At 46.6% G+C, this 15,325-nt stretch overlaps 1 protein-coding gene across 9 annotated transcripts in view; it reads right to left on the bottom strand.

The window, feature by feature from the left end:
- Window positions 1–222: 222 nt before the first annotated feature.
- LRCH3 (leucine rich repeats and calponin homology domain containing 3) overlaps window positions 223–15,325 on the bottom strand; it is a 99,648-nt gene continuing 84,545 nt past the window's right edge. For 6 of the 9 annotated variants that reach the window (XM_028731918.2, XM_028731920.2, XM_077929625.1 and 3 more), the window contains one exon: window positions 10,721–11,484. In XM_028731918.2, coding sequence (XP_028587751.2) covers window positions 11,284–11,484 — 201 coding nt within the window. In that variant the 3' untranslated portion in view covers window positions 10,721–11,283. Of the gene's footprint in view, window positions 5,342–10,720; window positions 11,485–15,325 lie in introns of those variants that run through there. The other 3 variants (XM_028731919.2, XM_077929626.1, XM_077929627.1) reach the window with 1 other exon arrangement.

The raw sequence follows: 15,325 nt of genomic DNA, 5'->3' as shown, positions 1-15,325 counted from the left end.
TGACAACTACTCTAATAATCACACATGCTGCATATGCAGAATAGGATCCCAAGTTGATCCTACAAGAACACGATGAGCCCTTGGGAGCAGCAACACATTTGATGTTGTGATGTTGAACAAGCAAAGGAACAAGGCTGCTCCCTCTCCCAGGAGAGAAGCAATCAAAGGCACGTGAGAGACTGGACAAACCCACTGCAGAATAAATGCTTCTGTTCACAAACACAGGTTTTAAAGCTTCAGCCTTTATTTCAAATCACCCAGGTTTGAAGTTTATAATATCATGTGCGCTAGAAATTGACTGGTAGCATACAGGCAATTTAAAATAAAGTACATGATATTATGATGTTTATATAGTCTTTGAAAACTATGGAATGTATTTACAGACATACAAATACAGGAAAGAACTTCTTAAAAAATCCTTTAGCTATACTACTAATTACACGTTTACAGTCTGGAGAAACAACAAGAGTGAAGTCTTTATCCTCTGGGCTTTCTGCCAAGTGCCAGCCTAGAGGAGAATGAATATGTGAGAGCTGGAGTGCACTGAAAATGGAGGCTTTCAAATCTTCTGCAAAACATGCTTAGGGGGAAAAAAAAACCTACCCAAACTTACAGGATATCCCTCCCACTGCCCAAAAAACAAAATTAAAAGAACCATTCCAAGACATAATAGCACCGGTCATTACTGAACAGTCCAGGAGATTCCTTTAAATATTTTGTGGCAGAGATTTGTCAGGAAAAGCTCCTGCACAAGCCCTCACAGAGGAGAGTTTGCAAGAAGCGGTTCTCTTGGGCACATTTAATGAACTGCGCCAGAAGTCAGTGCATTTGCTTTTCCTGCGAGTCTGCCCTCTCTGATTAATCAGCAACGAAAAGGAAGACAAGATACCCTCCATCTACCCAGAGGTGAGACTGCAATCCATCCCTAGGACAGGCGGAGGCTATTGGGCCTGCTCTAGCAAGAACTTGCAGGGGCTACTCAGAGCAACAAGGTGAGTTTGCCTTCCATGAAGCAAATTAGTTTTGACCCCCATCTTAATGTCACTATGTGGTGTGAGTCAGAAAGCTGGACACGGTCTACTTAATACAGTGTGTTTTGGTGCCCTTTGGGACTGGCAGGGGGGGAGGTAGGCCAGCTGTAGATGGGGACAGATACAGTGAAATGCCCAGCCAAGCCTTAGTGGATACCAGAAAACTGGGAGGTGGTTGGGGGGCACACTGAGGTTGGTGGGGCAGTGCCCCACTTACCCTAACAGGGTTTCCCAAACTTGGGTCTCCAGCTGTTTTTGGACTTTAAGTCCCATCCTCCGTAGCTAGCAGGGCCAGTGGTTGGGGATGATGAGAGTTGTAGTCCAAAACTAGCTGGAGACCCAAGTTTGGGAAACCCTGTGCAAAGGGATGAGCCAACACTGGATAAGGGATGGACTCCATAGCCAGTGTTCACGGGACAAGCAGGAGAGATCTAGCTTGCCCACTGAGTGTGCTGCATAAATTATTGTTCACTGGGTCCTTTCAGACAACCAGCTTCATTTGGGATAATATGATTGTGCACGCAACATCTATAGTTCCCCAAATATCAAGGGAGGGGGGGTTGTATAAAGCTTTAAAGCTTATTTTGGACTGTTGGAGGAAATAGAGACCAAATTATGAAAACAGCACAATCCTTTGCTGGAGCAGCCTTGAATGAATGATACCCCTTGCAAGATGGAAATAAAAGTGTCAGTTCTGGAATGGAAAACCACCTGATTCTCAGAATAGTCACGTTTGCCTGGGACTGCTTGTGGACAGGTAACAAAAACAGAATGATTTATAGGAACCCAACAGCAAGCACCACCTCCGGAATGGGGGATCTCTTGCACTGATATTCCCCAGAAGAGGACAGCCATCTATTGTTGCTTCAACACACAAAATAGAATTCTATACACTTTTCTTAAAAAACAAAAACTTTTTTCCACTGAATACAAGGAAAAAATTGCACATAAATATAACGAAACACAAAAATTCCCAAGCCATTTAAAACTAGCAACAGAAAACTCAAGTGGTTTTTCTTTTTTGGTATAATACATAAAACATGCCATCGGCTGAAAGGACCTGGATTTCCTTCACGCTGTGAATGTCCATTCATGGAACTCTTGCCATCATGAGATTATAAGAAAGTGAAGAGACACAAAATGACGCAGCGACACAAAACAGAGCATTTGTCTTTGTTTGTTTTTTTAAAAAGCATGTCATATGCTTTAGCCCTGGTCATAGGTGGTGATTTGCGTGAGAGGCAATACCACTGCATTGTGCTTAATTATTTCCTGGCAGTTACACCCCTGGGCATTACCGACTGCCCAGGCAGAAGAGCCCCCAGCTCCACCAGCAGACCCACTGCAGCCCCACACAAGGGCAGCTGCATGTCTTTGGTAGGATGCAGTCCTTTCTGGGTCCTCTCGCAAAGCATGCTAAGAATTTCTGGCCCTTAAGGGCTTCGGCCAACCACTTGCATGTGTCCTGCTGGATTGGGCTGGGAGCTTCAGCCGCACTACCAAACACTGCTGCTTTTCTCCTGCAGTTAAAGATGACCTACACAACCGGGCTGCAGGAAATACCGTTTCTCAACCCACCATAATATACAGACTGAGCTGTCTAGGTAATGGATTGACCTTGACATGGTAGAAGATGTTTTTACAGTATATGGTGATGAAGTTGCTCATTTTTGGTAACTGGGCTGGAGCCTACAAACTGTTATATGTTTAAAAAAAAAAAGGTGTGGGAGTGAAAGACTAACCTTCATGAAATCTCTCCTCACTTACCCACCTCGCTATGCCAAGTTTACTTCCCTCCACTCTGAGACGGTCCTGCTTGCATAAATAACAGAAAACCCAGAGAGGTGTACAAAACAAGTGGCTGAGAATTGGTGAAGCAGGCACAGCAGCAGAACTGGTGAAGCATCTGAATCAGAGGTCCGCGGGGTGGCAAACGGAAACACAAAAGAAACCGAGAGAGGGCTTTCAATGCTGCTATTGCATCTGATGTAGTTCCTCAAGAATTGCTTCTGGCTGGCAACACCGCACCCACAAAACACGGCACACCCAGCATCAGCAAGGAGGCAGGCAGTCCTGTGGCCCGTCCAGCCCCTGCAGGCCTTGAGGCCGTCCGAGCTAGAAGAAAACTGCTGTTTCAACCGTATGCCACTGTTTTGCTAAAAATATTCTTCGTGTGCTTCAGAGGAGAGTTGGGAGCCAGGGGTCATGAAGCAAAAAGGAACTAAGCAGCCTGCAAGGACACGAGAGCCTAGCAAGGCAAAATTAACCAGGAAGGGCATCAAAATAGTAATGAAGTGATTGCAGAGGGAGTGTGAGAATGGCAAAAAGGACGATGTCCACCTAAAGCCCAGGGAAACCAACAGGAATAGCAAAAATGATATTTGTGCTTTGTTTCAACACAGCGCCACCGAGACACTTGGGGAGAGGAGATGCATGTCAAAGGCAAAAACACAGCCAGCCTGAGGTTCTTTTCCAGATTCCTCAAAATCCATTGTCTACACATCTCAGCTGAACTATTCTATCACCTCCTCCTGCCATCCGTCATTACATTCCGTGTTTTCTGCTTTATTTTGTGAACCTCACATACAGGCCACGAGGGCCTCTCTTCCCCAGGAATCACTGCTGAGAGCAGTGCCTTGCATGGGCGCCACAAGAGAACATACTGCATGGAGGCAGCCAAAGAATTCGCTGCCCCCAAGAACACCCCCCCCCAATCCTCTGTGATACTGCAAGGGGCTATAGGGTGTGGCTCTGAAGCCAGCACACAGGCTTGCTCCCTGCTGCCCAAATATTGCTCACCTACGTGATGACATGGTTTGCTTCTGCATTCTGATTACCCAGCTCCCTCCCTACGGTCCTTCTCAGTCACAGAATCAGCATAATGCTTCCGTACATGACCACCAATTCCCAGGCGGAGGAGATAAGTGTCTGAAAGGCATTCCAGTTGGAGAAACAAGACATGAACCTCAAATTGCCCATGATAAGGCAACATCTGGGGCAGGAGTGAAGATGCAAGAATTGCACGACTGCCAGTCTGCACCTCTCAGCTCATTTTTACGGTGCTCGCTGGGCAGATCCAGTCGTCAGAAACTGCTAACATGGTTTTCATCTGCCCTTGCACACTTTCCAAAGCTACAGGTTTTGAACACGTGAGAGAAGCAATGAATAAAGGGGAAGGGTAGATGGCAGAAGAATGCAGAAAAGGAAATGCTGGATTAACTTCATGAAAAGAATTACCCTTAAAAACTGTTCTTTCAAATCCACCAAAGAGCACTTTTTTCTCTTTCTGCAACAGAGCCATTGGTCTCCGTTTACTTCAATAATCCACTTTCCTACCCAGTTAACAGATCATTTTTGAAAAGCACAGGTCAAGGGCTCTGCTATTTTACCTCCAAACAGCAGTTTCTTTGTAGGATGATTTGACAATGAAAATTAAAAGTCGTACCAGGAATTGCTCTTTCAGGAAACCGCGAGTTACCAAGTTACGAGTAGATGGATGCTACAATTAATTTCTTGCGCTGTGCCGGGACACAGAATGCCAGAGGAAGAACCTGTGTGAAAAAGTATTCCTATACATACGTCCGATGGGAGTGATGTTGAAGCTAGAACATAACCTAACTCTTAGATGTACGCTTCCAAAGTCCTGGCTGAGGAGTATGTGTGTGTTCAGGTGGGTCTAATCCACAAGAAATGCCCTGTGTGCTGAAACGAATGAGAGCATTGCAAAAAAACCAAAAGATATTTCCTATCTGAATACGACATACTAGCCACCCCACAGTTTTTTAAACATATGGTGTTTTTTTCGGGGGGGGGGGTAGTTTCAAAGGCTCCCACTCACTGCCCCAATTCTACTGTGACCTTATTGAGAAATGAATGAGAGAGGAGGTGAAATCTGCCCCTGGTTCCCTCCCACGTGTGCAGGCAAAACTCACTTTACAAAGAATTCTTTTCTCTTTAAGTTCAATGGAAACTTTTGTGACCTCCAAAAAAAGTGGAGAAATGAAGCAAAAATTATTCCCTTCAGGAATCCCGGATACAGATTTCCTCCTTCGAACGCAAGGTTGCCTGTGTCTGGACACGCTGCCCAGGCAGTCAAGTCCGGGCATTCTTCGGCTTGGCCAAGGACAGAGCAACAAGGTCTCGGGGGGTCACTACACAGCAGCCAGCTGATTCTGCTGCTGCTGCTGCTGTTGCTGCTGGTGGTGGTGCTGCGGTTTTGGGGGGGCCCGCTCCAGAAGTGCCTGTACAGTCTCTGCCACTCGCGTCAACCCTCTCTCTTCTAATATGTGCAGAGGCAAACATAATCGCTCCTACATGGGAAAACACAAAAAAGACATAAAGGAAAAAAAAGGGATGAAAACTAAAACAACGCAAAAAAAAGGAAACTAAATTAAAGCAAATGTGTGTGTGTGTACGTGTGCCAAAAATGGAATGTTATAAAATGAGAGGGTGGTGCGGCTCAGCAGTGGAGCTCATGGTCTGCATGCAAAAAAGTCCCACGCCCAGCCCATTGCATTTCTACTTCTAAAGGGGGCCTCTTCTCTGCTGCTCAGCCTAGGCAGAACAGGCTTAACATGGACCAGTGCTCTGAATTAGAACCCAGGCAGCTTCACATGTTCAAGCCTCTCAGCTGTGGCAGCAATTAAGAAGCTGGCTCTCAGTATGCCTTTTGGGGGGAGAACTGTGGGGTTTTATTAGAATCTTAACTTTCATTTTGGGACCTTCGAGGTTACACCTGAGAAACGCAACGGTCCCAAGCACTAAAGGATGAAAAATGCAACCACTGTGGTTTCTAATGCACACAATTTCTCAGCCAGTAGGACAATATTTGTCCATCTGCCCACCCCTGGGAATCAAATGGCTGGTTCTGGTTCTTTTTTAAAGCTGAAGGCAATCACCGGGCAGCAATACTATCCCGGCAGAAATGCAATATGTAGTTTGGTACTTTATGAAGATGGAAGTGACGTGCAAATGTGGCATGTGGCATGCATGCCAGCCAAGGTCCTTCTTTTCAGGATGCATTCCTAAGGAAACACATCTCTGAGCTGCCCACCGCTGGATCGGACAAACAGCTGCATGTGTGACACAGTGAACGACAAGCCAGCCAGACTCCAGGACAGGAACTTTATTTAATCAACATGTTAAAAAAAGAGCAACCGACAATCAACCCCCCCCTTCCCCCACAAACAAGACACACACATATATAAAAGGAGAATTATAAAGGTGAACATGAAGGGGAAGAGGAAGGTTTTTTTTTCTGAAGTCGGATGGTATTAGACGTACACTTTATATGCAAAACCTGGTACAAAGAGTACAAGCCAGAGAAAGCACTTTTCGTTTGCATAACATGTGAATGAGGAGAGATGGGAGGAATTTGGAAAAATAACCTTTTCTCACACACTAGTTAATACCTGTTTAAAGATGATGGCTAAACAAGCAAGAGAGACTGGAGGGGAGTCAATACAAGAGTTTGGAATGCTTTTCTTTACGCATTTCCAGCAGGGCAACATCTCCCCACTCCCTTCAATCAACTCACAACTAAGAAAGTCGGTTTCATTGAGCAGCCCATTTATTTTCACAGGCACTCGTTTCTTTTAAAATATTCCTAAAACTACCCCCAGTAGAAACAGCTTTTTAAAAATATACAAACTACAGTGTTCCAACACGCATTTATCTACGTAACTGAGGTGCTCTGTTTCCTTGACTAATTCAGGGTCGACTCCTGTACCCCCTACTCCTTGCTTGACTGTGAAACTGCTATTTCAGAGCGGTCAAGAGGCAAGCTGTGGGACTCCTCTGAGAACGCACTGCAGGTGAGCGGTCAAATACACACACACACACACACACACACACCCCAGAAGAGCAGGGGCATTAGTCTGTAGCAGCAGAAAGTGCATGAGCACCTTAGGGGCTAACATTTACTGAGGTATCAGCTTTTTAAGGACACAATCTGCTTTGTACCGTATTTTTCACCCTATAGGGCGCACCGGCCCATAGGGCGCACCTAGTTTTTTTTGGGGGGGGATAAAGAAAAAAAAATTATTTCCCCCAAGGCGCGGGGCTGGGGCGGGGGAAGCCCGAGCTTCCCCCGACCCCAGAACAGGCTGCTATCCGCAAGCCTTGGGAGCCCGCGGGAACTCCCGCCGGTCTCCCCAGGCTTGCGGATGTCTGCCCGAAGCCCGGGGCGCGCTCCGATGCACTCTCTGGGTTTACAGGCTGCAGGCTGCTGTCCGCAAGTCTTGGGAGCCCGGCGGGAACTCCCGCGGGCTTCCAAGGCTTGCAGATAGCTTCCTGAAGCCTGGAGAGTGAGAGGGGTCGGTCTCTCGTTCTCCAGGCTTCAGCGAAAGCCTGCATTTGCCCCATAGGACGCTTCATTTTTGGAGGGGAAAAAGTGCGTCCTATAGGGCGAAAAATACGGTAACTGTCAGGTGTAAAACTCAAGCCACTCTTGAGTATCACATTCCCCAGCCTGACAGGTGAGGCGTTAGCCTCAGGGCCGAGGTGACCGTTGCTAAGCAGGTGCCGCCCAGTCTAGGAAGGGGCAAAAGGAAGGCATTGTGGGGGGAAGTGGGCACCCAGGAAACTCTTAAAGGCGGCAGTGGAAGAGGCTTGATGGCTGTGCCACATAGGAGGCGACTGAGAGCAGAATTTGCGGGGAGGGACCCCACGCACTCGTGACATTTAGAGCCTCTGACTCTGTGATTATTGCACAAAACGTAAGAGCTCATTGTGGGAAAATGCTGTGATTCAGCCGGCTAAAGCTGAAACACCAGCATCCTGGCTGATCGACGGTCAAGGGCACCATTTTAAAAGGTATGGGAGCACCACCATCCCTCTTTTAAAAAGAAGATACAATGCTCTACTGCAGCCTTCACCAAGCTGCTGCCCTTCAGCTGTGCTGGCTGGGACTGATGCGAGTTGTAATCCCAAACACCTGGAGGGCACCAGGTTGGCAAAGGCCGCATGGTGGCTTAAATGCAAAACTGCTCTGCATGGGCTAGCCCACCCGTGAAAATCCTGACAACCCCTTTGGAATAGCAGGGATTATCTCAGCAATCAGGTGGTTTGCAAAAACTGGACGCATCTGCTTGAGAAACTTGTCTTTTAATTTTTAAAAAAACAGATTGCTAGCCCTTATTGCTGTGAAGATATGCTTGATATACATTTTGGGAAATGACTGCTGGAAATCTCTGAAGGTGGCTGAGTAAGATTTCAGTCAGCAAGACATCAGTGCCATGTACAAATCACTGCCTTTCCCCATGGCTGGCAAAACCAGAATGAATTATGCAAGCCTCTCCAATCCACACAATTTTATATAGGTTGCAGAATTCCGGGTGCAGAATTTTAATTCTTTTCATCGCATAAGACAGAAGTCACCTAATGAACTCTGTCAGCTGAAGCCTGAGTCATGGGGCTCCTTCTCTTCACTCCCCCAGCCCGTCCCCTAAAATTGGCTTAAGGGGGGGGGGGTCAGGAGAACCCCAGAACATCGTGGAGGAGGGGAGGAGGCATAGATCCATCTGACAAGCTGATAGGCTTGCACAGGTGGAACATCTGTAACGGAAGCACACTGAATCCCACACACATTCCCGCTTTGGCACCTGCACTTTTAGTGGTCTGTCAGCGCACCTGGTGTGACTATGATGGCCTCCTCCACATACACAATGAGATGCAGAAAGCTTGGGATTTCTGGCAAGCAGAGCAGGCAAACCAGGCACTCAGCCCCAACGCTCCCTGAATTCAGCAAAATGCCACTATAAACATGGACTAAAGGGGATCAGAAAAAGGTAAAAAACAACAACCCAGACCTAACTCAGGTTAGCCTAAAGTGAGGCAGAGGCCAGATATAATCATAGCTACACCTGCAGTAATGGAGCAAACGTTTTGAGACAAGGGGGGATGAGCGCAAAAATAATACCCATTCATTCAAAGTGGAGAAAGGTCTTTTGGTAACACTGTCTTCAAGAATTCACAAAGGCAGGAGTTCTGCTTGCTAGGAGCCTTCCCATTTAGGAATCAACAGTCATAAAGCACTCATTAATTGACAGAAGAGGCCAATTCAAAAGCTATTCAAATGCATGCAACAAGGTTAGAGCATGATGTGTCTGTTCATGAGCCTAACTGCATGTGTTCAACTTTCATATTCTTATTTTCACATATGGGGAGCAACTTGCTGCTCTGACACTCACTCTAGGCCTAAGATGCCCCCCTACTTTGTATTTGGTTACAGCAGTACTTAAATGTGCACATTCTTAAAAACGTAACTGAATTTGTTCTTGCTTTGTGGAGCTTTTGGCTCCCAGCCAACCAGAGCAGGACAAATCCTAAAAGGTGTGAACTGGTGACTGCCAGGCTGAGGCAATTCCAATGGGACACCTCCCCAAGGCAGAAGGGCAAACGCTTGTGCTTTGAGATCCACGTTAAGAGCAAAGGTCTCCCTGAGAAAGGCAGGAGCAGAGTGCATGGATAGGCAAGAAAGGCTGAAGCATCAACCCGGCTGGTACCTGAGCTACACAAAACTAGACGAGCCAAGAAGCCATTCTGTAAGGCTGGCTGAAGGTGGTGGAACGAAGCCTCGGTGCTCCATCCATGGGGAGAGGGAGCTGTTAAACTGGGAGGTGGGAGCAGGCAACCGTCTGGCGAAATCTTAGAAGCCAGACTGAGCAGGGCTTCCAGGGGCTAGAGTTTCAGTGGGTTAAATTACTTACTTTCTCCATCCCTGGTTTTCTTACCCCACTAGACCCTTTCAAGGCTGAGCACCAGCAGAAATATTTGGACCCCAGCTTCACCAAACCACAACAAGGACAAATCCCATCAGCCCCAAATGGGAACTGTCCAGCTTGCTGAACACTGTTACACATTGTTCGGAGTATGTCTCTAAACATGAAAGCACCTAATTAATCAATAACAGTGTGAACGGTATTTCAGATAAGGCGCCTGCTCCTTAAAAGTGCTGTCACTATTTATTGGAAAGCTACAGGACTGGTATTAAAGCTGAGGATTTCAACAACTTGCTCGTGTGCATTTGCTAGAAAGACGAATGCCTCTCACTCTTAAAGAAGTGCACGCCTCTGCTCTAGAGACGTTGCCTAAGATTCTTCGTGACAGCAGAGGTCAACTGAGAAATCCTAACGGTGAAATAAACAAGTCAATACATTTTGTGACATTGGCACACATGTGTGCAAATATGAACGTGAGCCCAGAAGGAGGTGAGGAAACGCAAGGCGAAGGGTTGCATTTTCCCAGTGCTACACATCACCAGTAGCTGAAGACAACACTAACAGCTGGTGCAGACAGGATTAAGGTAGCAGACTTGCTGGTACAGATATTTGCTCACACTAGTGGTCTGCTCAGACTGAGCAATGTAACAGCAAAGAGGAACTTGTGTAAGTATTCTAAATAAAGTAGAGATCACTAGGAAAAAAAATGGCATGCTGTGGATTTTCTGGTCTAAGAAGATGAGAAGCCATTTGTCACGAGCCCCTCCTGCATCATAGACCATCAGTGCAAATGCTATAATGCCACTGTAATAAAACCTGCATTGGCTATAAAAACCTGCAATCTCCACGTTCTGCTGTGCAACACAGCCTGCTCTGCAAATCTAGCAGTGCCTCAGAGACAGGAAGGAATATTGCCCATCTGCACTGCTTGAAAATAAGGCCTCTGATGCTTAGGCTTGAGGTTTCTGAGGAAGCCTGAACAATCGCCACTTTTTGTTTTAAAAACGATGGTGATGTTCCTAGCACTTGGAGAAAAAGGTGAAGATGCATTTCATTGTTTGTTTAATCCTTAAGAAACCAAAGGAGGTCTAGATGGAAAAAATCTTATGGTGAGGGAGTGTCTCCCTTCAACACTGTATCCCGGTTTTTCAAGTGTTCCATGAGTTCCAAGAATGAAACGTCCATCACTGTCTCTACCAACCCTCCCTCCCTCCCAAAGGAAGTGGGTGAACTTCCTGTTCTACAAAAATATCCACCGCTGTGCAATTAAAATAGATTTCTACAAAGTGTAACCCCCCTTCTGTTTTGCATAAAGTATTCCAGCCACATAATATAAGGGAGCTTTCGCTTATCTAACAGCAAATTCTGCCTGACTAGGTCATTATCAGCAAGAGAGTTTTTCACATCACACAGAGCAGATTGCTGGTGGATCAGGAACAACGTACACATACAAAATTCTCGACTGAAACACAGACCGTTTACCAACCGCTTGGAAGAGCTGGAGTTAAGTCCATGGCACCCTTGAGCTTTAGCTAGAGGAAAAAGACCCAGCGATAGAACACACAGAGCATTAGCATCAGAGCACAGTAAAATGCCGCAAAGCCACACAGCTGGGTGGAAAGGGAGACAAGATTCGGTTCTTCTGAATCTGCCCCCAGAGAAAGAAGAGATTCTACTGTCCTTTTAATGCTGAGGTTTAGCTGGAGAATGTCAGAAGGGGAACAGAGTTTGTCCTGTCCAAAGTGTGAGCAGGAAGGGAAAACAGACAGAAAAAAATTAGCGTCAGTCATCAGTCATGCAAGAATCCATGAAGTAGACAAGAAAGCCCAGGGTCATCCATTTTTCACAAAAGGGTCCTTCAGTGTTCTTACCTCTGTTCTTATATTGCTGTTCAATTGGAAGAAAACAGCCATAAAACATACTGGCACAATCAGGCCTTCATTTTTCAGGAAGGGGTGTTATTTAAAATGGGAGCGTGGTGCATGGAAAACACCCCAAAAGTGCAACCATTTTTGGTTGGGAATGCAAAGTTGGTCTCTGAGTGTAGTATCCTGCATAGGTAAACCAGTGTACCATCATGCAATACGTTTCATTTTCATTTTTTTTAAAAAAAAGGTTTGCAATTTTTGGACTTTTCACTTTTCTCCCAGCAGAGGTGGTGGATGGTTGTGAGGGTGCAAAGCAAATCAACCCCCAAATGTGTTTCTGTCGCACTGTGCCCACTAAACTACTTAGCTAAACATGGGCATGCGGGCACGGCAGAAGGGGAATGTGGCTCTATGCAAGATGCTACCTTTAGAGAACAGCTTTAAAAAGGGATCTCATCTGCCCTCTCAAAAGGTAAGTATTTCTACATATGACCATGCGAACACCTTTCTCTTTATTACTGGTACAGCACAAACCCAACGGGAGGCACCACATGCCTGTCCCGGGTCCAACACAGTGTGTGTGTGTGTGTGTGTGTGTGTGTGTGTGTGAGAGAGAGAGAGAGAGAGAGAGAGAGAGAGAGAGTGAGAGAGAGACCAGGTGGTACTTTGTGCAGGCAGGATCTCTTATTGCCATCACTGCCTGACATGTTCCCCAACAGTGAAGAGTATAGACCAGATCCTGTTTTGCATAGAGCTCTACATGTGCTTCAGAGTCCCTATAAACTATAAGAAGCAGCAGTTTTTATTTTAAAAGGATAAAGGATCCCCATTTCTCTAGGTGTAGGATCTGAGTTATGTCAAATTTCCACAGATTACGGGTAGGATTCACCTCATGAGGCCCGTCATAGGAAATTGTGCACAGATGCTTCCACTTGTGCAACAAGGCATTTCCACCCTAACATTGGCTCTGGGTGGTCGGGAAGAACCCCAGAACAGCGTGCAGACAGAGGGGAAGGCGATGTGATATTGTTCCATCGGGCAATCTGGAATGCTTGTGCTGATGGAAAGATTGGGAGGGTGCAGTGCTGAATCCCACCCCATGTGTATTCTTGGTTGTAAGAAATATACTTAATTAAGCTTCCTCAAAATTGTTGGGGGATATATTCTCAAAATAGCCAGACTTCAGTTTGAGCATCCTTTGTTATGCTGAGTTGGGCAAAGTGCTGGATAGGTGACTGGTGTCAATCCACAAACTCCCAGACATCTGAGCAATGGCGTAAGTGGCTGGTCTCTGGCTCCTGGGTGTCTCCCACCCATCTCCCCAACCCCTGTCCACACTCCTACTCAGTGGTCTTGGGTCCATCAAGCATGACTCTTGCTCTTCCTTGTGATGGCTAGCACCAACAATGCCTTCAGGTCACCCACTGAGCCCCAGCAACATCCTTGGCTTGAACCTACTTGACACTTTCGGCTTCAACCTGGTCTACACAACCTTCTGCTTCTGTCCGGTCTGCACCAAAGCTGAACAGAAGCAGATTCCCCCAAGAACCTGAATGAAAAGGCAAGCAAAGAAAATGGCTTCTAGCCTCATCAGCTCAGCCACCACCACGACTCATCTTGAATTGTCAGATTGCAGAGAGTGCTGCCGGGTGAGCTGCTGAGCTCTTTCACTTGGCCTTGGTTAACTCCAAGGGGCAGCTGACTCCAAGAGCTATTACTATGAAGATGAGAATGAAGGCCTTTCAGCTGGCAAAATGGGACATGGAAAAGATGCACAGAAGGCGGCAGCAGAAGACAACTCATTTATTCCTGCTATGTTCCAAACTCAAAACACATGGGACTGGCAAACTGCAACCTGAGAGTTGCTTGCAGATCCTGGCTAGTTGAAGCACAGCTCCTGCTTCCACTCTTCCTGGTCCTGCCCACGATCAGGTGATGGCTAGGGTCACGCAGTGGAAGCAAGAGGGGCGACAACAGGAAGGAGGAGAAAGAGAGTGCAAGCCAGCCAGGCAGGGGGACAAGGAAGACTGGGGCTAGAGGTATGCATCTGGGCCTCTCTGAGGATAGCAGGTAAAGGGGATAGCAGGTAACACATGGGGTGGGGAGAGTTGAGAGGGGATTTCGGTGGGAGGTTTGTGCAGTAGGCTTTAAGTCCTTGGCTGGTAGTGGATTTTATATGCCACTTATGGAGTGTGAGACTTTGGCATCTCAATTACAGTGGTGTCTCGCAAGACGAAAAGAATCCGTTCCGCGAGTCTCTTCGTCTTGCAGTTTTTTCGTCTTGCGAAGCAAGCCCATTAGCGGCTTAGCGGATTAGCGCTATTAGCGGCTTAGCGGATCAGCTGATAAGCGGCTTAGCGTATCAGCTGATAAGCGGCTTAACGGCTTAGCGGATCAGCTGATAAGCGGCTTAACAGCTTAGCGGATCAGCTGTTAAGCGGCTTAGCGGATCAGCTGATAAGCGGCTTAGCGGATCAGCTGATAAGCGGCTTAGCGGATCAGCTGATAAGCGGCTTAGCAGCTTGGGGAAAGGGGGGGGGGAGGAAAAAACCCCTGCAGGAACTCGCAAGACATTTCCGTCTTGCGAAGCAAGCCCATACGAAATTCGTTTTGCGAAGCACCTCCAAAACGGAAAACCCTTTCGTCTAGCGGGTTTTCCGTCTTGCGAGGCATTCGTCTTGCGGGGCACCACTGTATACACCTGCCAAATGCTGGTTGTTCAAAACACACAGACAAGTAATAACCCAACACAGTCAATACCGCTCTTCACGGTAAAGATCTAGGGATCTCTTGGCAAAGCAGCTGCTTGTAGCAATTATGACTTGGCTATCACCATGAGGTGGAGAGGGGACCATTGCCACCAGAAACAGTATTGCAGCACTTAAAGACTTAACGTTTCACATGCAATGTAATGAAACCAAACGACTGAAAAGTATCTGTGCTAAAAACCTGCAGCACACACAGTCAAGCCTCGTTTTTGCACCAACTGGGCTGCTCTCTGAAGGATGGTGAGCAGAATCCAGAAGCAAAAGGAGCTGGGAATTGGACTAGGATGTGCTGAATGTCTGCAGTGCTGCCTTGGAAGAGTCTCTGCCTAAAGTCAGCACCTGCAGCAACTGGGAAGATGAAGTGTCAAGTCCAAAAATTGTTATCGCAGTGTCCAGATTAGGATGTCAACTGCTGAATATAGGAATATATTATTGGATACCTACCATCAGAGACCAGGTCAAATGTCACAGGATCTAGCTGCAAACATATCACTTTAAATAAGTGAAATACAGTCAGCTAGTCCTTCCACTTCTTCTCATATACCATACATCACAGTAGGTCAATCATGGGACTATGGTTTTCATTGGAGTGACCCCAAAGTTTCTCTCCAGACCAAAAAAAACCCCCAAACTACACAGTGCAGAAAAATTCTGCCTGTAGTAGCATCAAGTATGATATTCTGGAGCACTCCTGTGCTCTCTGGCATACCTACATCCAACTCCTTGGGCAAGTATATCTGAGGGCGTGGGAATGATTCAGAACACAGAACCCCATTTGAATAGCCAATGGTACAAATCTTTCATACAGCTGAATTTTCATCCTGAGTACAGTCTCCGAGAACAAGTACCAGAAGGTATAAAATAGGTAGACTAATGAGATTAGTGACAAGACTTCTCAGACTTGTAAGATACAATTATATTGATTGTACCCAGTGTTC

Source organism: Podarcis muralis, chromosome 6 (assembly GCF_964188315.1).
Source record: "Podarcis muralis chromosome 6, rPodMur119.hap1.1, whole genome shotgun sequence".
In the NCBI taxonomy this organism is placed as follows: Eukaryota; Metazoa; Chordata; class Lepidosauria; order Squamata; family Lacertidae; genus Podarcis; species Podarcis muralis.
Note: the sequence above shows the minus strand (reverse complement) of the source record. Positions and strands in the feature narration are given on the sequence as shown.